Source organism: Paramormyrops kingsleyae, chromosome 3, assembly GCF_048594095.1.
Source record: "Paramormyrops kingsleyae isolate MSU_618 chromosome 3, PKINGS_0.4, whole genome shotgun sequence".
In the NCBI taxonomy this organism is placed as follows: Eukaryota; Metazoa; Chordata; class Actinopteri; order Osteoglossiformes; family Mormyridae; genus Paramormyrops; species Paramormyrops kingsleyae.
Genome location: NC_132799.1, coordinates 4,814,081 through 4,838,387, shown reverse-complemented (window position 1 = coordinate 4,838,387; position 24,307 = coordinate 4,814,081). Strand labels below are relative to the sequence as shown.

Below are 24,307 nucleotides of genomic sequence, written 5' to 3'. Positions count from 1 at the left end.
TTTATTTACAAACTGTATCATGGCTGCTGCTCAGATGGCTCTTGCCAAGCTGCTATCCCAAACGTGTCGGCAAGAAATGAGGCAGAGAAACACATCCCCACAAATGAGGCAGAGAAACACATCCCCACAAATGAGGCAGAGAAACACATCCCCACAAATGAGGCAGAAAAACACATCCCCACAAATGAGGCAGAGAAACACATCCCCATGGCAGACCTTTGAGGGCGACGACTCAGCGGGCGCAGATTCAGGCCGCCGGCGGGGGGGCACCGGCGGGGGCACAGGGGCGTCCTCGGTGCTCCGGTTGAAGCTTGCCATGGAGGAGACCGAGGAGGATCCTGGGAATGGACGAGGCAAAAGCAACTTCTTCAGACCTCGGCCAAGTTCATTGGACCGCGGTGTCATGGCGCTGAACACGAAAGGTGCCAGTGTGTTACTGCCGGGGCGAATGGAAAATCAGGGTTGGGCAGCGGGCATTGAAATGACGACTTCCTACAACAAAATGCTTTTATTCAAAGCAACGCACATGTCTGAGAAAACATGGTCAGAATCCCTGGAGCCACTGGGGGTTAAGGGTCTTGCTGAAGGACAGTACAGGTGTACTGTCAACCCACCAAGGACGACGTATCACCACATAAATACCGTCAGAATAGTCGACTGAAATCAGACACAATGTCGTTTTTGAGATTCCGAGCAGCATCACTTCACATCAAATGGTGAACCACAGAACACTTGTGCATGGACGCGGGATGGTGAAGCGAATCCAGAGAGGCCATGGACACGACGACAAGCAGACGAATACAAATTCCGAGGCTTTCAGCAGCACAAATACAGCAGGTGCAGCGGACGATGGGAACGACTCTGGTGTGACCCGGCAACACACTTGTCAACACTTTGAAACTCCAAGCAGTGGCCAATGAACAACTTTCGCATCATGTCGTCAGGACGACACGATTGGGGGGGGAAAAGCCAAACCTTCCAGCGATTCCATTAGGCTGCAAATTAGGGTCTGCTTTGGCTGTAGTGGGGCTACACACAGCTGAACTTCATAGAGGAAAAGATAAACACATAGATGGGGGGGTGGAGCTGGGGGGGGGTTTAATAATGGATGTTACGCAGATGAGGAGGCAGCACATGGGGGGGGGGGGGGCACAACATGCATGGTGCCAGGCAGCCAACACGTGAGCAGCAGAGCAGGATGACAGAATCGACGCCAGCCGTGGGGATCGAGACAGAAAGCTCATACTAACGTGGGCCATGGGGCAGCGAGATCGGGACAAAGATCGGCTCGCTGTCTGCAGAAAGGAGAGAGGAGAGAGGCTGAGAGCAGAGTGGCCCCCCCCTGCCATCGCTCTGGGGACAGCAGGAGGCCTAACCCTCATCTTCCAAGGCCAGAGGGTCTGCAGGGCTTCTGAACTGCCAAATTACAGTGAGCCCCTTCAAGTGATGTTAAGGAGCCAATCAGGAGCCAATTAAAAGGTATCCTGGGGGGGGGCCCTTTCCAGCAAAACAAGTCCAGCTCAGATAACACAGACCCCAAGGAAGACAGACCCCAGTATTAGTGAGACACTAGTCTGTGGACAGTTAACAATAACATTAACATCCAGACCAACTGGGACCGACTTCTTCAGCTTAGGAACTTGAAACAGTTCAGAGACGCCTCTGCCTAGGCGACACAAATGTCTGTGGGATTTATATTTTTAAAATGCTGACAAACATTCACAGAAACGCCCGGCCGCAGGTCTGCAGCGTAAAAGCAGACATTTTACCCACTGGCCCCAAACAGCGGGCTGGAGAAACAGGCAACTTATTGTAAAGGACCAGCCTGGTAGAAGAGAGAACCGCTGTAAATCAGTTAAGCTGCGTTAGTGACGTTAGCTGGGCAGGTTAAAAGCATGAACTAGTGTTAGTGTATTACTGGTAAGGTTCCAGGAACGCGAGAGCATACGTATGTAATGTGCTGTGCAATCTGTGGGTGTATTATATTTTTATGGATATCGTATGCGCGTGTTTGTGCATGTGTGTATTTTTTACATTGTAAACTTCTATTTTTACTTAAATATTTTTATCTCTGGTGGGTATGTATATTGTAAACACTTACTGACCTTCTGTACAGCATCTGGGGAAGTGAACAGACGCTGCACGTGACAAACTGCATGGATCTTAAAAGTTGAATCGCACCGAGAGATAAAGACTGGAGTCTGTCGGCGCTCGGCTGACACGCCGGCCGAGCTGCGCGTCTGACGGCCACGTGTGCAGGGACCTACTTGAGTGGAAGGGGCTGGACGGGCCCTGGGGGGAGTCGAAGACGCTGCAGATGTCGGTGGCGCTGGAGCCCCCCGAGGCGGGCGGCGGCGTCAGCGGGGTGCGGGGCGAATTGGGCGCCGAGGCTGCGCTCTCCGCCTCGCTGTCGGGGATGCGGCTGTAGCTGATCTTGCGCGGCTCGCTGTGTAGCGGCGTCGGGTGCCGCATGGTGCCAGGCCGCGCGCTTGACAGACGCACCCCGGGGGACTTCAGGGAATAGTTATATTTTTTCGCCTGTTGCAGGTGGGGTGGGGGGTGGGAGGCGTGTTAAGACACCTGGCTTCACACCCCCCCATCTAACCTCAAGTACAGCTTTCACCCCATCACTGTTTCCTTGGAATGTTCTAGAACTGCCTTTCTCAACCCAGTCCTTTGGGACGTCCAGGCGGTCCACATTTCCGCTCCCTCCCAGCTCCCAGCCAATCAAGAACACTGCAGACCTGGTACCGGCGTATTGGGAGCTGGGAGGAAGCAGAAATGTGGACTGTCTGGGGTTCCCCAGGCTGAGACACACTGTTCTATAAGACCTCAGCCCTGCTACACTTCAGGATGAAATAAACATTCCCCTAAATCTATAAGCGCCAAAATACATCTTTATTTATAAAAAAAATTCCATATCAGCAAATGCAAAATGCTCATTTCATTTTCATATCTTGGACATTCACAACAGTTTGTAGTGAGAGATCTTATTGCTGTCCGTCCAACGGACGACTTCTCACACACACACACACACACACACACACACACACACACACACACACACACCCTGTTCACACAGGATGCTCTATTAAATCTAACTCTCCACATTAAACGCTGAACTTTCCATACAGGAAGGATCATGAGACACAACGCTTTGGTTGCTGTTCCACCTGGAGCCACTGACCGCAGTGCAGAGCCATCCATGTTCTCGTTTCACACCAAAAAGGAACAGATGACCCAGGAGATGCGGTGGTTGGCACTTACGAATCGGGGCAGGGTCCTGGCGCTCCGCGGCTCAATCTCCAGGGACTTGTTAAACAAGTAGTCTGTGAACTCCTTCTCCATCATGTCATCCATGGGATTTAAGTTTTCGAAGAATTTCTGCGTTTCCCAAGAGACAGAGGGGAACAATATCGGAAATGATGCAGACCTGAAACAGGAGGCTGCGAAGCGGGGGTACTGACCCTGATGTCGCTCTCTACCCGCAGGCAGTACGGCTGGTTCTGGTACTGCTGGATCTCCCCAGTGATCTCGGCCACCTTCCTCCGCTTGCTGAAGTTGATCAGGTCCTTGCCATGGCGTTTCAGGAAGTCCGGGTTTCCCTCCTCCGTCTTCAGGATGTTTGTTAGGTAGATTCCTGGAACAGAAGGCAGAATGATGCAGGTTTTGCTCGAAGGTTCACACCAGATAACTCTGACAGGTACATGGCAATTAGGCTGCGTGGGACATACCAAAGAAAGGCACACAGGGGGGGTTGATAGACCTGAGTTTTGCCAGATATTTCTTGTAGTGGTCCTCGCTCAGCTCATGCGCCTCTTCCAGAATCTTCCGCTGACGGCTCTGGATTTGCTGGGAATTACAGTACAAAATCCTTATCCCTTAGTATTTTTATCAGGGGTAAATATTCTTGTTTGGTTTACTATAGTTTCTAATACCTATAAAAGGTGATTTCATGTTATCTCAAATTTAGTTCCAACAATCCATAACCAAAATCACCTCCAAACCAAAACCAAAAGTGTATTATTACGGTGATCACTCCTTACCTCGAAAGTATGGTCCAGCCTGTAGACAGGCGAGGAGTTCATGGCGCTCACCACCTCCAGCACGCCGTTGAAGTTGTTGAGCTCTTGGAAAACCTGCAGGATCTCGATGATGCGTGACACCACCACCACTCTCTCCTCCAGGTTCTCAGTCTCCACGATGCTCCTGAGTTAGACACTCGAATCTCAACACCCAAGCACCAGGTTTCCTCAAGATACCAAACACCTGTGCTTATTTTTGCAATGCTTGTGCAAAATAATATTAGTGAGGCAGAACATACTCAATAAGCAAAGAGCTGTCAGGTGCTAACTAGGGGTCGACTCTACTGCTCTGCAGTGACACTCTAAGCTTGACGTAGACTAGTTTCTGGTCACTTAATTATGGCACGGACGACATGGACGCTTCAGAGAATACCAGTTACGCAGAAGTGCGGGGGAAAGTGTGGGGAATAGTGCGGGGAATAGTGTGGAGGGAAACAGTGCGGGGGAAACAGTGCGGGGGAAACAGTGCGGGGGAAACAGTGCGGGGGAAACAGTGCGGGGGAAGTGTGGGGAATAGTGCGGGGACCTCAATTACATCTAATGCATTTTTTACCTCCATTACAATTTTTCCTCCTCGGAAAATTCAATCGATAGCCAATAAACTTTTGTTATTCTGTGGAAAATGAAAGATCGATCTGACAGCAAGATTTAATAATGAATTATAAACATATAAAAGATAAACATAAATAAAAGGCTGTGTCTCGTTTTGATCGCGATCGATCCCCCCACTAAGTAACAACTAATAAATAACAAAACGGCTTATTTATCCTCTTGTTTTGGGGGGGTGGTGTAGTTTCGTATGAAATCATGTGCTTATTTAGCATAAAAGTCACAGTTCCTGCTGTGCCATGGGAAAGTGACAGACAAATGTGGCTGAGAGCTACAAGTCGAGATGGGCCCAGGAACTGTTATGCCAAAATATCAGTCTTCCGTCTCTCACACTTAAATGGAAGTAATAGCATACAAGCATCATTGTTGCATGAATTGTTGCTACTGAGTTGCAACTTTGTGTTTTTCTTTCCACTTGTTGTCTTATGAGCTCTTTGTCGCCAGTAAATGCATTAAGTTTCGCGAATATGGATTGTCGCTTGTTGCAAACCATTCCCTTTTCTATTGGTTTCATTCATGACATCATCAGCGATTAGCTCGACCCGACTTTCATGACGTAACCGTTCACTTTGAATAATCTCAAGTTGTGTGTGACCCCTAGTGCCAACTTAGGTACAAGTGCTGCTAGGCAACGTCTCCAGTGGGTGACCAGAAACAAGTACAAGGGAGTTGTGGGTATATATATGTGTATATATATGTGTGTGGAATACTGCTTAAACCATGCAAATGAGTCTAGCAAGAAATAAGGTCAAAGTGCGAAGTACACAAAACGTATTCAGTGGTGGTAAGCAAACCATGAGTGAAACCAGTCAACAGATGACAGTGAAGTTCTCCCTGGTGGACCTACAGCATCCTCCCTTGGGGGGGTTCCCTAATTACGTCAGCGTTTCTGAACAAGCGTAACCATAGGGTCCCGACTCACTTCTCAAACCAGAGCGTGAGGTTGGTGGTATGCCTGATCATCCTCAGGAGGTTTGGCGAGTTGAGCTCCTTGTCCTCCTTTGTCCAGACGCTGCCCACCAGCTCCGAGGGCTGGACCGCCCTGCAAAGCGGAGATGGTGCTGCGTGTTCATCCGTGTCATTTGGACACTTGACTGAGCAGTGAGAAAGCCAAGAGCGCAGTGAAGGACAGAGGCATGTTTAATGCCCTTATGATGTAACGGGGGGGGGGGGGGGGCAAACCTGTAGAAGTCTGACTCCAGCAGAGTGAGTTGGCGGGCGATTTCGATGGGATGGAGGGTCAAGAGGTCAAAGTGCTCCATATGGCCTGGCTTGCAGATGTGCCACTCGATGGGCGGGAGGGGGCTCTCAAAGGTGATGTTGTGGCTGGACCCGTTGGCCTGCGCCTGCTTCTTCCGCTGGATGATCTTGGTGATGGACTCGACCCACTTCCGCATGGCTTTGCCTAGGAGGCACAAGTTGGCATGGGGTATCACTGCACCGATTCGGCACTTTGTATTTCATCCAGAACACTGGTATTTAAGGAATAATCGGGAGAGATGTAGACGAATGCCGACTGCCGTCATCCTACCTCGGACCATGCCGATGAACTCCTCCAGGCGTCTGAGAAGTTCTGGGTCGCGTTCAAAGTCGTAGAAGTGGTGCTCCACCCAGTGCCGGCAGACATTCAGAACCCTGGGTGGGCAATGGAGACGGGGGGGGGGGGGGTGAGAGTGACTCCGCATTGCAGGACTGTGTAAAGGGCATGATCCAGGGCTTCTGGGACTAATCATGACTGTGTATAATGAAGGCCCCAGACAAGGAGTCCATGTACAGATGTACACAGAGATCCACTTTAAAATAAGACTTGTGCGAGTCATACCTGAGCTGGACTGGCTGCACGTACTCCTTCCGGAAGCGCTTCAGATCGGCGCTGAGTGGTTGGTCCCCGTTCTCTATCGCCATCTGGTCCGCCTCTGTGGGTTGGGGCTCTGGGATCTCAAACCTGATTGGAATGGATGGGATTTCAAACCTGATTGGAATGGATGGGATTTCAAACCTGATTGGAATGTATGGGATTTCAAACCTGATTGGAATGGATCGGCAGTGAAAACCTAGCAAACCTGCTACGTGACAAACCAGACAAACAGATCAAAGTCATTATGTTATGTATTAGCTTAGCAGATGCGCTGTGCTCTTTACGGTGAAGTCCGCCCCCCCCCACCCCGGTCAAGAAGGACAGCATACAGCTCACTGTGCCGTGTTAAGCTGGTCTGCCACGGCACAGTGGCACAGTGGCCATGGCACAGTGCCTGTCAGGAGCTGTTTGCCAGGCTCAACTTCCTCTTCTAGCCCACTCACCGCTCCATAAGCAGAGTCAGCAGCTCCTGCGGCTTGCAGAATGACCGATACGTTGTCAGAAAGGTCCGCACAAAATTGGGATCTGGAAGCAAATCACAGACACAGAGCCACTGTTAAGAGTCCGCACGTAATATTATTATTAAACCAGGAAATTCCAGAAGCTGATGTCAAACACTTGACCTTGACAATTTTCCAACAATAATATGAGCACATCATAGTATTTTGGGTGAGCAAGTAATGGGTAACTTTATATTGCAGGATACCCCCCGAGTCTGACAAAACACCTGTTTCGCTTTGGATACTCGTGTGTTCAGTGGAGACTGTGGTGCCCAGTTTCCCAGAATGCTTCACTTTCATCGCCTGCACCGATAGTTTGAAAATCTGCCTGCGTGAGTGTGTAGTTAAGCACCGTGTGGTCAGCATACAACAATAGTCGGTGTGAATTTACAAACAACTGGCCTGGAGTCACCCCAGGGAGGAAAACACATGGACACACAAAGATGTGCCCCCCCCACCCCTGGGTGGGACAGATATGCCATCTCTGGTCATTTTAGGTAACTGCCAATTGTTGGTACACACGAACACACACAAGCTGAAACACACAGACAAACACAGACAGACACACACAGACAGACACACACAGACAAACACACACAGACAGACACACACACACAGCATAAACATTGAACATTGAAAACCAGTCTGTTTTTTCTCCATCCCAGCATGATTCCCAAACCAGAACGAGCACCATCACAGTCGCGAAAACTGGAGACTCCCCTAAGTGGAATGCAGGTCACTAGGTGGGGTTAGGGTGTGTGTGTGTGTGTGTGTGTGTGTGGGGGGGGGGGGGCATGCGCTAGGTGCTGTTAGCAGGATGCACCTTTTTCCCCTTCCACCCAAAATAGCCCTTCAATTCATTTTGCTCGAGAGGTACCTTCCCCTGGCTTAACAGACTGGGAGCCAATCAGGCTTCAGCGAGGACTTCAGTTATTCCAAATGGCTTTTTGTTTTCTTTTTGGTTTTTTTTTTCTGCCAGGAAATGTATTTAGGGGTGTGAGCACAGACTCCACCAGCAACACCCACCAGAGAAATTCTCTCCCATTATTCTAAGGTGGCCCTTTTGTAAGTTAGCGGCTAAAAGGGAAATGAGTGTCAGAAGACCTACAGTGGCATGAAAACAGTACCTGAAAAAACAGGCAGGTCCGCACGGTACGGAGCCAAAGCGGACGGTGCCCCGCATTACCCGGCATATCAAAAAACCCGAAATATCCATGCGTCACCGCAGAGCAGCTTTCGCCGTTTGTGTTCAAACACCAGTGCTGGCTAGGGGGACTGGTTTTGCCGCAGGGGGAACCTCTGTACTGGGACTGCTTTTTAGGATGGAGTACGGGGGACAAATGATGCTGCCTTGGAGACGGTTTATTAGGGCAATATGCCAGCAGTGATGTCTTGCCTTGTTCTGCAGCAAGCGGTGTGGTAACACAGTGGATTGCACTGTTACCTCACACCTCTGGGACCGGGGTTCGAGTCCCTGCCTACACACAGTTCACATGTTCTCCCCAAGTCGTCATGGGGATTCCTCTGGGTACTGTCCAGGAACAGGAACATGCTGAGGTGAACTGGAATTACCAAACTGACAGTATCTGTGGATGGTGAGTGTGCCCTGTGATGGGCTGGCACCCCCATCCAGGGTTTTTCCTTGCCTTCTGGGTTAGTCTCCGGACTCTCCCGACTCTGAATAGGACAAACGGGTACAGAAAACGGAGGGATGGATTGTCTGGGGAGGGCAGTGTTTGGGGAGGGCAGTGTTTGGGGAGGGCAGTGTTTGGGGACAGAAACAAAGCAACAAGAATTTAATAGCTGTATAAAATGTGAATAACCAAGCTCATGGCACTTGTAGTAACTTTACCAAATGGCCAAATCGATTGGGGGTAATCGGGGGGGGGGGGGGGGGGGTTCCTCACTGTCCTCCAACCTAGAGCGGTTTTGATACGAGTGCAGGATGGCGCTCTCATATGAAAACGTCGCAGTCGTTCACGACCAGGTTCTGTCATGGGAACAGGTCGCGGGCCGAGGAGCAGGAAGCGGCGTGGGCCGTGCCAGGGCTCCGTCCGTCTTACCAGCAGCAGGACACCAGAAACAAAGGAGACCAGATGTCTTTATGCTCTGCAGATACCCACAGAGAGCTCCTACGGCATTCATCAGGAAAAGCCCCAGATGGGCTTGGGGAGGGGGGGGCAAATACATTGTCGTTTTGATTTATTGAACGGACTATGACCCACACTACTTCAAATCACTTACCAAAGAGCAGCGCCCCCCAGAGAGGATTCACCCTTATTATTTTATTCAATTCGCAACCAAGGCACTTGTCAAGAGTGTGTGTCAATCCATTATTACATCATCTATACATTATAGGTTCTCTGCTGAGTGAAAACGGCCAGGACACAGATTTAAAGTGCCAGTGGCAGAAACATGGAGGACATGTGTGCCACCAGACTCGGCCTCCAATTAAAGAGTCCTGCCCATATACCAGTGGCCCCACCCACACTCACAGGAGGCCCCGCCCTCACCTGCATACATGTGGTAGGTGAGTCGCTCGATGAGCTTCAGCACGGTGCCGGCCTTGACGACGGGGATGCCCGACTTGGACTGCACGTTCTCCTCGAAGACGACGTTCTCCTCAGAGTCGGGCTCGGCGAAGCGATACAGCTCGGGCCGCGGCAGGCGCACCCGCTCCTCCTTCTCCTCCCGCAGCACGGCCAGGTCCAGCATGCGCTCCAACGTGGAGCGGTACTGCAGCGACACCAGCGCCGCCATCCAGCTGCTCTTCTCCTCCGCCGTCTTGGCGGCAAAGACCACAGCGGCGCCGTCCCGCGGCGTCACCTCGAAGGCGTGCCGGCACTCGCCGGCGTCGTCGCGGTCGCTCACGCGCACCTTGCGCATCAGGAACTTCTCCTTGAGGCGGTATTCGGCAGCGCCGGCGCCCGGCAGCCGCGGCTGCCCGTGGTTGGCACGGCAGCACACCATGAGGCCGTCGAACAGGAAGATGTAGCGCTCGTGCTTGGCGCCCACGCGCGTCAGCGTGCCCTCCATGATGAACTCGCTGCAGCACTGCCCGATGTCCTTGCCCTCCCAGCCGTCGATGTTCCTCTGGATCTCGTTCATCTTCTTGATGGCCAGGTGCTTGCCCTTCATCTGCTGGCTGTAGAAGCGGCAGGCCGACTCGCTGCAAGATAGACGGAATACCCAGTTACACCCATCCGCTCTGAGCCCCAAAACTTTTCACATTTTATTTATCTAGCAGACACTTTATCCAAAGAAATGCACAATAAAGAAGGCGGAGTCAGAGAGTGCTGCTGAAGCAGTTAGGCTTAGGGGCCTAGCTGAGGGGCCCAATGGTGCAATAACTTTGCCAACCATGGCAATTAAACTGGTGACCTTCTGATTAGAGGCACAGCATTCTAACACACAGAGGCACACGGCGCCTCCCAGTCAGTCAGGAATGTAACGTTCAATCTACATGCTCAGGTTACACACCCCATAACAATAGGAAGGAGAAGAGTAAAAAAAGACGACTCATACTCTCACATACCATCCAGCCAACAACCCCAACACACACTACTTAACACACCCCAGCTTACTGTAAAAGCACATCTAAGATCCGTAACCCAGCAGCTAAAGGAGACGTAGCCACCTGAGATCTCCCCGACTTCTGCCAGCACCATGGGCTGCGTTTCAAGGCGGGAGCCCAACAGCGGCAGCTTACGGGTAGAACAGAACGAGGAGGACATGCGGGAGCCTTTATACAGAGCCGAAACCCCAGGGTCAGACAGAAACATACACAGTGGCCCGAATGGCAAACAAACACAGAGGAAAGCATTACTCAGCTGCGGGAAATAGCTCTGTTCCTATAGCGACTTGGCAGACTACCTCATTGTTCCAGAGAGCGCAGAAAGACCCCTGATAAATATGGGTGGTGAGACGTCTAACCTCGTGGGGTTCCCCGCCACCCCTCGCTGCAAAATGAGCCCCCTCCCCGGTGCCTTTATAAGAGAACGCCAACGTACCGTACGGTAAGCCATCCTTTCCCCATAAAATGACCTCCGGAGGGAACAAACAAAATGCGTCCGTGAGAATAGACCGCAGTTAATCTACATCGTCGCATCCGACGGCATCCTTTTCAGCAGAAGGGAAATCGGAAAAGAAAACTGAAGAGAAGGCCGGAAAAATGCAAAGAAGCAAAAAATAATATTTTGGGCAGAAGGGGTACCGCACTCTCGCTTACTCTCTGTTCGACTGCATGCGTGTGTGGGTGGGAAAATGTACGTGTGCGAGTAAGAGAGAGTTGGAAACAATGGTGGGGTGGAGTGACTATTCTCCCGAGACGCCCTCCCCCCCCCGCCGCAAAATACTGAGGATGCCGTGCGACCCCACAGCCTGGTTCCTGACCCCCCCTGGAGGCGGGTGCAGGACTGAGCAGACTGCAGAGTTCAAGCGAAAGACGCTGATTAAGGAGCAGAGCTGGTGTGTGAGTGCAGTACAGACTGGAAGTGTGTGTGTGTGTGTGTGTGTGTGTGTGTGGCGGCGCTGCCTCGAATCACAACAGGTCGAGTACCTGAGTCTTCGCTTGGCCAGGCTCTTGGAGCAGATCCGCTCCATGCTGCTCTGCAGGTTGAGCAGGGCGGTGATGGCCTGCTTCAGGCACTCCTTGTCTTCTTCATCCTCACTCTTCTCTTCTAGTTGCTGTGGGGGGGGGGTAAAAAAAACCGTCAACAAGCTCCTGAAATAACTACAATCACATCACACACGCCATCAATGTTCTACGGTCAAATGCTCACAAAGCGTACGTTTAACAAACCTTTGCAGTGAACCTGTACCCACAATAAACTTTGGTCACTTTCTCTTTCACCACATTCTGGACAATCTGACCCCCCCCCCCGCAGCAAAGCATACCAGGATCTTTTTTTTCCCCCCTTCGCAGCAGGTCACATGACATTGGGCCAAAAAGTGATGGACATGTTTGTTTTCAGTCTGGCCGTCTAATAAAATATTTATGTCTATGCTAAACCCCCCCCCCCCACTGGCATGTACCTGCTGAACAGCAGTAGAGGGAACGAGGCGGGGGGGGGGCGGGGTCAGTCACAGACAAATAACGGTTCTGCCTCCTGATCCCAGACCAAACAATGCAGGCATCTTGATACCCTGGCGGTCACCAGGGCAGTCTTCTCCACAGTCCAGTCCATCAGAAAGGCAGACAGCCATCCAAAGACCGAGCAGCTCAGACTGCGAGTTCCACGGAGCCAGAGGACTGTCCCCTGAACCCGTGCCCCCCATGGCCTGACTATTCATCCTCGGCAGGTGACAGTTCCAACCAGCATGATAAAAGCCACCCCTCCCCCAGTGTCGGCTAAGGTGCCAAGCGGGGTCACGCCACTCCGGGGCTCAAGGACAAGGACATGAGCGGGGAACACAAGGCCCAAAGCAGGAGCTGTGCCAAGCGGACCGGGAGAGCAACCCGTGCGTGTGTGTGTGTGTGCGTGCGTGTGCACGTGTGTGTGTGTATTTATGGGTGTCTGTTTCTGTTAAAGATGCATCATAATCGGACATTATTGGGAAAGACGTGGCGCAGTCGCCGTGGCAACGAGACCCACTTAGTAGGCAAACAAATCACGTCGGAAGGAGGCTGGAGGGGCGCGCGGACGAGGAGAGAAGCATGGCTGGGGGGGGGGCACCGTGCATGCTGTTCACACATGGGGCTTCGCGATAATTGAATAAAATTGGCCCTGGCTGTCTAATTAGAGTCGATGCTCAGAGGACAGATTTCGTGTGAGGCAAGGGGGCTGTTTGACGGGTCGCTGCCGTCGTATTCGGCAACGAGGGTGAAGGTAAATCTCAGCATTAACAAGGATTCCTGTAGTTAGGCGAGGTCACTTGATGGGTTCATGGATTCTGACCATCCTGCAGAATACAGCTACGACATAAAACCCAGCGCAAGCAATCTTACATCTATTGTAAAATTGCTCTCATTACTAAAACATGTTATTTTTGCTCTTTGGAAAGGATTAATGAAAGATTAATTAAGTTTAGAATTTTGTCTGGGTAACCTTCGGGGACAGCAATACCTGTGCAGTGGGGGCCCAGAGCACCCCAGAGGGGGTGTGGGACGGTAGGCGAGACCCGGGGGATGTGGGCCTACCTGCAGTTTCATTAAACCTTCTAGGCCAGCGGTGGCCAATCGTATCCGCAAAGGGCCGGTGTGTATGCAGGTTTTTGGAATAACCTGTAGGCCAACTGTTCAAACCCAAGTGTGAGGACTCTCCAGCCAATCAGTCCTCTAATTAGTAATGTAATTAGGGAGCTGCAGTGAAAACCCACAGACACAGCGGCCCTTTCTGGATAAGATTGGCCACCCCTGTTCTAGGCCATGCTGAGTGTCAAAGTCTCATAACCCAACCAGCAAACCGGTAGCGCAGGTACCACCTTTCCATGAGGCATCTGTCTGAACCTCGTTAGCAGATGTGAAGGAAATCCCGTCAGGCACGAGATTTGGGATGACTGACGGGAAGCTATTGGGCAGCGATAAGCGAGATCCGCTGCAATTCCCTCTCAGGCACGAGGGGGGGGGGGGGGGTCAGCAAACCCCACACTCTGTCATGGCCATACCTTGAGGATCTCAAAGTAGTGTAGACAGTGGTAGACCGGGTTCAGGAGCAGCCTGGGCAGGACGTACTGGACAGCTTCTTTAAAGCCTTCGGCTATAGACTGCGGAACACAGAAACGCCTTGTTAGTATAGCAACACCAATACAGACACCACACAGGAGCATCACACAGCAGAGACCGTACACCAGGGCTATTCAACTCAGGCCCTCGATGCCAAATCCAGGCCTTGTTTTCAGTTCTCCCAGGTAGATAGTATAATAATTACTGATTCTGATTGTTCAGAGGTTTCACACCTGACTGACAGATTAAGGAAGGCTGGAAAACCAGCAGGGCTCAGCTCTTGAGGACCGTGGGTTGAATAGCCCTGTTCTACAGCCTAGTGGGCCAACCTACTGGTCCACATGCTTATAGAAACAGCTTTAATAGATACCCAGCTGTATAAACAGTCATAAAAACTGTATGGGAATTTTTTTAACGTGGTGAAACAAACAATGGCTCCTGGAGACCGATTTCCATGGACGTCGCTAACAGCGCTGACCGCCCTCATGAATATATTCGTTTACTCAAACGATGAATTCAGGAGTGCTTCAGGAATCCTTTTAATGTGTGGGAAGATTATGTCACTATGCTGGAGAAAAGGGGATATTTTATCATTCAAGATAAAATATGTGGATCACTATTATGACGGCTCCCCCCCCCCCCCCCCCCCAACTTATTTTTGAACCACAACACAACAGGCACGTCAACAAGAGGAGGGAACTAATATTACAGGGGAGATGCAGGAAGGTGACAAGGTTACAGGAACAACTAAGTGAGGCTCCATTAATACTGGGTGATTTTTGGATGGCTGAGATGTTATGGGGGAGGGGATTGTGGGAAGATTTCATTTACACCAGAGGATTGTGGGAAGGCCAAAATGTTATGGTGAGGATGCTACATTTATGCAGGGGAATGGTAGGAAGGTTCCATTTATACAGGGAGATTGTGGGAGGACTGAAATGTTACAGGAGGACTGCGGGAAGGTAAAATTTATACAGGAGAATTCTGGGAAGGTTCCATTTATCCAAGACGATTGTGGAAAGGCTGAAATATTACAGGAGAAAGACGGAAATGTGCGTATAAGCAGACCTCCGGGGCGGCTGAGAGGAAGGTGGATTCTAGGACAACCAGAGGAGAACCTGAGTTCTAGAGTTAGAGGAGCAGGTCGTGTGGCATCCCACCTGGAGGTAGAGTGCTGCTCCCGGCTTAGACAGCTGACTCAGGAAATGGTCTTGGAAGCCGGGCCGCAAGATATCCTGGGCATACGATTCGTACGGGTCAAACGCCAGCTCCTGCAAAACAATCCTTATGTTACCGGGGGGACGTATCCTTCGGGGAGGTGGCGGGGTTCTCCATTCAGAACATACAAGACATTTTACGGCCTTCTGAAAATGAGCTTCCTTAGGTTTTGAAGGTAACCATAACAGACAGCTTCCCTCCTGAGGATCCCCCGCGAGCTCCGCTAAAGAAACGAAGAGCGATAAAACCAAAACGCACGCGGCATTACAGAATACGCAAGAGACGGAGGACGACGCTGCTTTCCTCGAGCACCACGAAGCCTCTCTTCTATGATACAGTTCTGTCATTACTGTTGGAACGAGCCATTGCTCTTTGACCCTAAACCGACCTCAGCCAGGTCCTCAAAGCAGCTGCCCACCAAGGGGTGGGGACTGTCTTCGTCGGTCATCTCCACGGTGTCCTCGATGAGTCCCAGCAGCTTCAGCATCAACTCCTGGATGTCCATGATGCGGCTGAAGATGTTCTCCACGTCCTGCAAGGGGAACCGGAGAGTGTTCAGCTGCCACAGCCCTTCCCACTGTGGCTCAGAGGTAAACGCTCAGAGGTATTGGGCGGGTGACTCTTCCCCGTATTTGTTCTATGCTTGGTGGCTTTCAAAGGTGAGAAAAAAAAAATTATGCTACAGGGCAGCCTGGCAGACCCCATGGTGATATAATTTATAAGATCATTAAGAGGCGAGCTGGAGTGAAAATCAGCGTTAGCATATTAACTGAAGGACTGAATAAGCAACTACAGACACTGTTTAGTGACCAATTTCCGTTCCAATGACCAAGTCGTTAAACAAAAGGGTCGCTGGAAATCAGGGTAGCCTAGGGATAACTGTGCTTATGACTCAACTTCAGCCTTCCATACTCAATCTCTTTCATCCTTCATGAAGTTTTTGACATTTTTAAAAGCATTTTGTAGATTCTGCTTCAAAGATCTCTCAGTCATATGAAATTTAGTGGTAAATACGCACATCGAAACGTGAATTTCCCTCACTTGCGAATGGGCGCTAAACGAGAAGTGGTCATATTGTTAGTTGTGCCTCTACGGTACCACAGGGCAAGGCCCCCGAAACCACGGCCCCCCCGCTGGGCCCATCATGTGACCGCCTGCCACTGCCCCCCCTACCCGCTCAGCGACCCCAGAGAACGGTACCAGGACCCACATTGTGGGAGAAGAGCTTGGCATTGGAGGCAAAGGGCTCCTGGAACACCTTGATGATGAGGTTGAGGTCACGTAAATACTGCCGCACATCCGCCATGAAGGACCGCACCAGGTCGTAGTAGGTCTGCTCCCCCGACACGGACGGCTCCTCGTCCATGGGAGGGAAGCCGCTGATATACTCCTCGTCCTGGTGGAACATGTCCATCAGCACCTGGGGAACAGATAATTAACAATGTCAGGGTAGGAAAATCGTGGCAAACTGTGGGAGGTATCCACCAAGGCACGGCAAGAGGAGTGTTTTTGCGGACGCAAGCCCACCCAACGCGACACGACTCAACCCGTCTCTCACCTTGTCGGCACACATGGCCACCTTGATGTCCTGCTGCGAGATCTCGTAGTGCCGGATGTTCTGCACATAGTTACCGGCCAGCTTCAGAATGTCCGCAGAGATGTACTCCAGCACGGCCACTATGTAAACTGACACCTGGTGGTCGATCTTGTACCCTAATACCTCCTGGGAAGTGGGCCAGAGCATCACAGGAAGAGAGTAAAGGCAGAGGATGAAATCAGGCTTCACATGTCAAATCTTAAACCACAATCCATTCATTCATCGACCATACTGAATTGCTCATTTTACTTACACTAGCTCTTCATATAACCAATTCTTATTAAACCTGTGAAGGGGTTATAATTCATGATTTCCCGCTATTCTAGTCAATACCAATTAAATTCTACCAACTCTTATCCTAAACCAATAAAAAGTGAAGGGCATTCCATGGGGTGTTTTGGACAGCAGGTAACACTTTGTCTCCATCTGCTGGCTGTTAGTGGCCCTGCGTGTCCCCAACAATCTTGGTAAAAAACAAAAAAAACACCTTGAGCAGGGGATGGATCTTATCCACAGGCAGTGCTAATGGGTTCCTCCTCTTCCTCTTCTCTATTGCTGCCTGGGCGTCCCCTATGGCCCACTTGTCAATGGGATGAGGGAAACTTTTCTGTACCCGTTCCTGGGGTGCAAAGAGAGGACATGGGTATTAGCAGCCATGTCCGTATCATTGACGATCAAGGCCCACTGGCTCTTAAAACGACGTCATAAAAATACTGGCAAACATGGCCAGACATAAGCATGTGCAAGAGTCCCAGTGTTTTTGTACGCATACAGAAAATACACAAAAACAATCATATTAGATTAAATGAGGTTTATTCATCCGAAGGGCTAATTCTTGCGCATACAGCAGCAAGGTGCAGACGAACATGCATTTATGTGCAAAGATAGTGCAAACAGACGTGTCGCAAACAACTTGAGTACACAGCACACAGATAATTATCCATAATCTGTTTCTCCAGATTCTAAGGAATATTAAATAATAATAATAAATTAGCAGATGGCATATGTGTGATTAAGGAACAGACAGCTATTGCAAAGATGGAGTGATTCTTGATTTGTTATGGTGGGGGTGGGGGGTGACGCATCTTGGGGAGGCACTGTACTGCCTGATGGTAGCAGGTAGGAAGGATCCTGAGCCAGTAGCCAAAGGTGCGCCAAGACAGCGCCCCCTGGAGCGGATCGGCGGAATTGTTCATAATGTTGTCCAATTTTGCCAGCACCTGCTTGCCTGCTGTTGCCTCCCGTAGGACGGTGTCGGGCCTGTAATGGAACTGGCCTTCCTGATGAGTCTGGTCAGGTCATCACCTGAACTAATGTAGTTTCCCCAGCAGGCCACAGTACGCAAAAGCACACCGGCCACCACGGACTAAGAAGATAATCAGCAGCTTGAGCCGCACATCAGACCTAAGCCACCTCAACGGTAGAGTCTCTTCTGGCCTTTCTTGTAGAGCTCCACTGTGCTGTCTGTCCGGTCTGCTGTTCATGTGGATCCCCCAAGGACCTGTAGCGCAGCACCAACTCCACTTCCTCCCCCTGGATGGTGGCCAGTCTCAAGGGCGCCCTTTTCTGTCAGAAGTCCACCACCACTCCTTTGCCCTGCTTGTCTTGTTTTTATGTGGAGCTGCAGGTTCTTCTCCCCGCACCACAACACAAAGTCCTAGGGCACTGCACTCTGACACATCTCCGTTGCTGATGTATCCTACAACGGAGGGGCCGTCCTTGAGACAGAATGAGCTGGTGTTGTACTGGAAGTCCGAAGTATAGACGGAGACCAGGAAGGGAGGCATGGCGGTTCCCTGAGGTCCCGCAGTGTTCCTCACCACCATCTCCAACACACAGTGCTGGAGGCTCACAAACTGCGATATGTTACTCAGGTAGTCCACGATCCAGGAGACTGTGGGGGCTTCAAGCTGCATTCTCCTAAGGCTGGATGGTGTCAAAGGCACTGGAGAAATCAAAGGGCAGGATCCTGACTGTGGTGCTGGCTTTTTGTAGGTGAGGGTAAGATCTGAGGAGCATGCAGGTCAGAGCATCGTCCACATCTATGTGTATCTGGTAGGCGAACATCAAACAAGGCAAAATGAATCAGTCTGCCCGACGACGAGACAACACACCACTGGGCGTGCAGCAGCAGTAGGTATGGAGATGGATTAAACATAAGGTGACGTGGAAGGATCTTCTTCGACAGCCGGGTCAAGACACAAAAACTGCACAGTTACCATGTGAGAGCATTAAGTCGTTAACCACACTGCACCTCGGTTCCATGCGAGCTGGCTTACGGGGTGAAAACAAGGCAGCTCAGAGAATGCAGTGAAGAACACGGTGACGACGGAGCGGGCCTTTATTCTTATACAGTATTTAATTACAATTCCCCTTTTAGACTAAAAAACTGAACCAACATTACAGGACAATGCAAAGGGGAAAAGAAAATGGACAGAAAAAGCAGGACAGATTTTATAGAGCGACATGACTGGGTAATAAATAACAGCGAGAACATGGGGCTGCCAGTGCAGGCAGGCATTTTGTTTGGCCTTTGAACACATTAACCTGTCAGGTGTCAACTCAAACGGTGCAGACGGAGGTGGCTAAGGGCAGCTGTGTGTGGTACCGAATTACCCCCCCCCCCCCACCCTGGCAGGAGGCACCACCCACCATAAACCTATAAATGGAAAAGGCTTGTATTTCTGCAGATCTGTAAAGACTCCCTGCTGTTTTAACTTGACGATGCAAGAAGAGCTGTAAGTTTAAAGCAAATGACACAAAAACCACAGGAGTGGAACTTCTAATTACTTGCAAACAGCCAGAAAATCCACAGGCCTGAAGCTGTGGCAGTGAACCTAAGAGTCCCGACTCTCAATCGAGACACTCTTCAATGACTCAGACCAAAGTACCACTACTGAGTTTTATGTTACATACTGTCTTTTTACACAATAGTTGTGTTTATGCTAATGGACACGCTGCTTCATTTCAGATTGTACCACAAGAATTAACGTTCAGTTTAGCTTAGATTAATCAGTCCATGAGGTACTCAACTTTTGAATGGCAGCCTGTGGATATTTGACTATTGCTTTATTTTTAAAAAACAAATATGGAAATGTAATCAAAAAAGTCACTATTTAAAGCATTTGACTGATGAGAGTAAGTTTACGACAGGATATACCTTTCATGACTATTTTTGTTCAAAATTTGAGAAACACTGGGGCAGGTATAACTGTTAGCAGCGGTGGCCAGCAGGGCGGCGCTGATGAGACTCACCTCCACATCCTGCACGGTGCGCGGCTGCGCCTGGCACAGCATGCTGAGCAGCAGCAGAATCAGCTCCTCGATGTACTGCAGCGCGTCCTCCTTCGACGACAGCTTGGGGTGCACCTGGCTCAGCACCTGCATCAGACACACGCACACAGATTACACAACTGTATTCATTTCTCTGGGAAAACCCCTAAACTTTGGACACTTTGTAGTGTTTTGATTGTATTCACAGAAATTCATAAAACTGATTTTCCCCTTGTGGAGACTGAAAAAAATGTCCCCACAAGGTGAAAACCACAGGTTATCATCAGATTGTGGACACACACACACACACACACACACACACACACGTCTGCACATTTTCGCCATTACAGAATTCCAACGCTGCATTCATAAACAAAATTACATGGCTGGAAGTGGCACAGCAATGGGAGGGGGGGCAGATCCCTTTCCGTCTTTATTTGTAGTTACTGCCAAGACTGGAGCTCAGATATCATTTGGCCTGACCCACTGACCTCAGCGCACCTGTTCCTTCACAACTGGAACCCACTGTCTCATGCCCACATGGACATTATTTTTTTAAAGCGGGGGGTGGCCGTTTGTCAAGACATGCATGAAGACGCTTTAATTCTGAAGCCAGAGAGGCTACGGCGGAGATGCTTTGAAGTATAGTGACTTATCAACCAACAGTTAAAATGAAAGCAGAAACCTTAAGTTCCTCTGAGAAAGCGCCGCGTGGTCTGTAATCATGCCAGGTCCTCATGGAGGAACATAAAGCAAGAAATTGGGCTCCTGCTTCCTCCGTGCAAGTTATTTTTAAAACTTTTACGAAGCATCGCTTGCATGCAAAACTGAACTTCAAAGCGAGGAACACCGCAGACAGACCATCGGCATGCAAATGTACACACCAGCCAACACCTGAGACTGCCAGCCCGTACTGAATACCAGGGAGAAGCAATCTTGCTGGGGTCAGAGGGCGGCAGCACCCCCAAGGATGCCAGGCTAATCCGGGACTGAGAAGTCTGAGCAGCTGACCTGCTGCTGATCCTTAATCAGGGTATATGGCACAACACACCCCTCTTCAGAAGGGCTGCAGGTGCAGGCAGTTATTAGGGTCGTATATTATTGCTCACGTTTGAATCCTAGCCCCTGCTGTCTGCACCTGACGTCTAAAGAAAAGCAGACAGGTGATTCGGGGTCTCTGAACCCTCCTCAGAGTGTGAGGCGTGCAGGATAAGCGGTTATGGGAGATTGACGGGTCGTTACTCATTGTTATCGATAAAGGCTGCGAGGGACCTCATGGCTCTGAAAGGCATGCTGACCAAACAACTGTGCAGGACGCTACTGGTGCCCCCCCCCCCCCCACCTAAACAGTGAGCCACAGACACACGGCTGTCTGAAAGCAAACGCTCATGGCACAAGTGATTCCCAGGTTTAGCTGTCCAGGTCCACTTCTCAAAGTGATTCACCTCCCCTCTGCTGTGCTAAGAGGCGATAGCTCCAATGCCTCATCTCCAACAACTGCCTTTAGTCCAGTGGTGTCTGTGTGTAAATGGCCAGTCATGGACCAGCATCCCATGCAGGGTGTAGTCCTGCCTTACGCTGCCTGGCATACGGTCCAGGCTCCCCCGAAACCCCGTCCGGGATCAGCGGCTAGAAGATGCACGGACCAAACTATGCTTAAGATAACAGGAAAGCAACTAAGTTGTTAGTTATGAAACATGTACTTGATTGCAAAGGTTAAACGGAGAACACAGTCTAAAACAATTCCTATTGCTTTTGTTGCTCTCAGAATCCATTGGTCGAAAAGAGATGCCGCAGATTCACATTAGCCAATGGCAGCACAGCCCCTGCATCCCATGGGCATACAAGCCATGCAGTAATGTTAGTTGTGGGACACTAGGGACCCATGAGTTCTAAGCGCCAGTTACTCTCAGCCCATGGTTTACCACAGGAATCTGCATGGGGATTTTCCACATTATTTACTGGCTTGGAAATATTTATATTTTGAGTAAACAATCCCACCCCCCAACTCGCCTTGCTCCCTTGTTGCTCTTGTCTCCTTTTTGCACAAGACCTATGAACATACAAGCCTACATAAAGGGGGGGGGGGGGAGCACTGAGGGTCTTATAAGACGTCACTGTAAATCCGGAACGTGTCAGTACACGGTCGCCCCTCGTTTATCGCGGTTAATCCGTTCCAGACTCTTACCGCGTTAAATGAATTTTCGCGAAGTAGGATTCTTTATTTCTTTATTATTCGGGCTGCACCTGGCGTTGAAGGATTTGCGGGGGTGCTCGAATACATAGGCCTACAGTCCATACGTACAGTAATTAAAATTTTAATTGTAATACAGAGGTGTATAATTGACTCAGACAACCGAGCGCGGGCTGTATCATTTTCACTGTCTGTCAACTTTTTAATGAATAAATGTATTTGAAAAAACCACGATAGAGTGAAGCCGCGAAAGTCGAAGCGCGAAATGGCGACGGACGACTGTACATAGTCTTTTTCCCCTTTCAATGCCATCTTCATCTGTTTGTCTAAAGCAGCGCTTCTCAATCCAGTCCTTGGGGACCCCGAAATCCACGTTTTTGTTCCCTCCCAGCTCCCTACCACCTGTACCAGGTATTCAGTAGAGATGCACCAATATGATTGATGCTGATATTGAACCAAATCACCAGCATCAGCACTGATCCATAGACGGACTGCATATCGGCCATATGAGACGTCCGATATTTACTTATTTCGTTTTCGGCCTATTTCCTGTTAAATCAATTTCTATAATCAATCGCATGACAGTCGTTTCCCATTTTAGATGTTTCTGCGGCTTTCAAGCTTGACGCTAACGCTGCCACTCAGTCCTTCTGCCACTCAGTGGGTGTGAGCGCGGTGATTCTGCCTGCTGTGATGTCATGCGCAGAACCCTTCATAGTACAAGGAGCATAAGAACATTGGTTAAGAGGGAGACGATCTGGAAGTATTCTATGTTTAAACAACTAGAACCATAGCGATTTACAATCTTTGTAAAAACAAACAGAAAAAAGGTTTGAGAGGTGGAGGCAGCATTTAGTGGAAAATCCCACTAAACAAAGTACACACAATTGTGTGAGATCACGCAAGGAATATGAAAAAGCAATGGATGATTTGGGAGTCGACAGCTTGGCTGTTTAGCACACTCCCTACAGCTTGTGATACATGAGGGGTTTGCTATCGTAGCGAAGTGTAAGTGACTCTTGCCAGTGGGAGAAATCGTGGGGCAGTTTAAGCATCTGCCACTTGTGTATCCTCACTTGGAAGATATTCAAAATCGACTGCAAATGCCTCAAAAACGCTTAAAACGGGATGTACAAATGAGGTGGAACATTGTGTTATGTTTGTTACCAGTAGCCCAATTAAAGGTTTTTTGGCACACTTTTATTTTAATTTGTATTCACTAGTTCAAAAATATATTACAGTATAAAGTGTGTGTATATAATTAAAATATTAAAGTTAAAATCGGAATCTGTTTCAGTATCGGCAGTTGCATATCGGAATCGGATCAGAACTGAAAAACGGTTCGGCCCATCCTTAGTATTCAGTGTTCTTGATTGTTGCTGCCTCCAAGATCCTAGCCAATGTAGACTGTCTGGGGTCCCCAAGGACTGGGCTGGGTACCGGTGGTCAGGTTCCCCATCCAGGAGGGGATGCTTAACTGCTACGCGATGCCCATTTGAATGAGCGATGATGGCGGCTTGTCATCTTCCAGTCACTGAACAGATCAGCTCCTGTGTTGATGGGCTTTTGTTACACAGCTTCTGGAGACACCATAAGACACCATCAAGCCCCAAAGAAAGGTCAAATCCTTAGCAAAAAAAGGATCGAGATGGCAAAAGCAGAAGATGGAGGCCATATTCAGTTATGGCAAAAAGCCGCTTTGAGAGGAAATCGGAGCAGAGTGGCCTGATCCGTAGGTGTTAGTTACACCAAGTTTTGGAAATGCCCTAGGAGCAGAAATGCTGCTTGGGGTTCTGGGCCGCGGAGCAGAACCCTACAGTACGGCTCCCAGCAACGAGAAACAACGGAAAAGCATTCTGGTAGTTCAGGGAGTTGGAAAAGGCTTGTCTGGCCACCAGGTGGCGCTATCCAACTGAGACTATGCTCAAACCAAAGCAGGATGGGGTCAGCTGGGTTTTGCCACTGATCCAGTGAGGGAACAGCATCTGTCAGGATGCCACGTGCACCTCTGCGGCCTCCCGCTAAAACCAGGCCAGTGTATCCAAGCAGGTCATTCAGGGAGAAGAAGGACCTACAGGCAATAGTTTATCACCATCTTCTGGCTTTATCCAGGGACACACTCAGCGTTCACACAACACTAGGACTGGAGCGAATCCAGTCTGTAAAACACAGCTGATAATGGCCCAATAATCCCAAATTGCCAAGCCTGTTTTTAACCTTACCTCTGACCCCCCCCCCGGGAAAAACAAAGAATGTCCTGCTTGATGTGTAAGAGCCCGGTCCACACCTACACCGGGGACCGATGCCAA

General features: G+C 49.9%; 1 protein-coding gene across 2 annotated transcripts in view; it reads right to left on the bottom strand.

Moving 5' to 3' along the window:
* The window catches only part of LOC111835740 (son of sevenless homolog 1-like), a 36,121-nt gene that overhangs the window by 3,507 nt on the left and 8,307 nt on the right, over window positions 1-24,307 (bottom strand). The window contains exons 2-22 of one of the 2 annotated variants that reach the window (XM_072709461.1): window positions 19,787-19,912; window positions 17,019-17,150; window positions 16,493-16,657; window positions 16,145-16,354; window positions 15,323-15,466; window positions 14,877-14,987; window positions 13,659-13,757; window positions 11,611-11,738; window positions 9,566-10,221; window positions 6,996-7,077; window positions 6,517-6,639; window positions 6,226-6,329; window positions 5,877-6,099; window positions 5,617-5,736; window positions 4,047-4,209; window positions 3,735-3,852; window positions 3,468-3,640; window positions 3,268-3,384; window positions 2,268-2,538; window positions 1,251-1,295; window positions 217-338 (exon numbers count right to left, since the gene is read on the bottom strand). In XM_072709461.1, the coding sequence (XP_072565562.1) occupies window positions 217-338; window positions 1,251-1,295; window positions 2,268-2,538; window positions 3,268-3,384; window positions 3,468-3,640; window positions 3,735-3,852; window positions 4,047-4,209; window positions 5,617-5,736; window positions 5,877-6,099; window positions 6,226-6,329; window positions 6,517-6,639; window positions 6,996-7,077; window positions 9,566-10,221; window positions 11,611-11,738; window positions 13,659-13,757; window positions 14,877-14,987; window positions 15,323-15,466; window positions 16,145-16,354; window positions 16,493-16,657; window positions 17,019-17,150; window positions 19,787-19,912 (3,432 nt within the window). The remainder of the gene's footprint in view (window positions 1-216; window positions 339-1,250; window positions 1,296-2,267; window positions 2,539-3,267; window positions 3,385-3,467; window positions 3,641-3,734; window positions 3,853-4,046; window positions 4,210-5,616; window positions 5,737-5,876; window positions 6,100-6,225; window positions 6,330-6,516; window positions 6,640-6,995; window positions 7,078-9,565; window positions 10,222-11,610; window positions 11,739-13,658; window positions 13,758-14,876; window positions 14,988-15,322; window positions 15,467-16,144; window positions 16,355-16,492; window positions 16,658-17,018; window positions 17,151-19,786; window positions 19,913-24,307) is intronic. The other variant, XM_072709462.1, reaches the window with a different exon arrangement.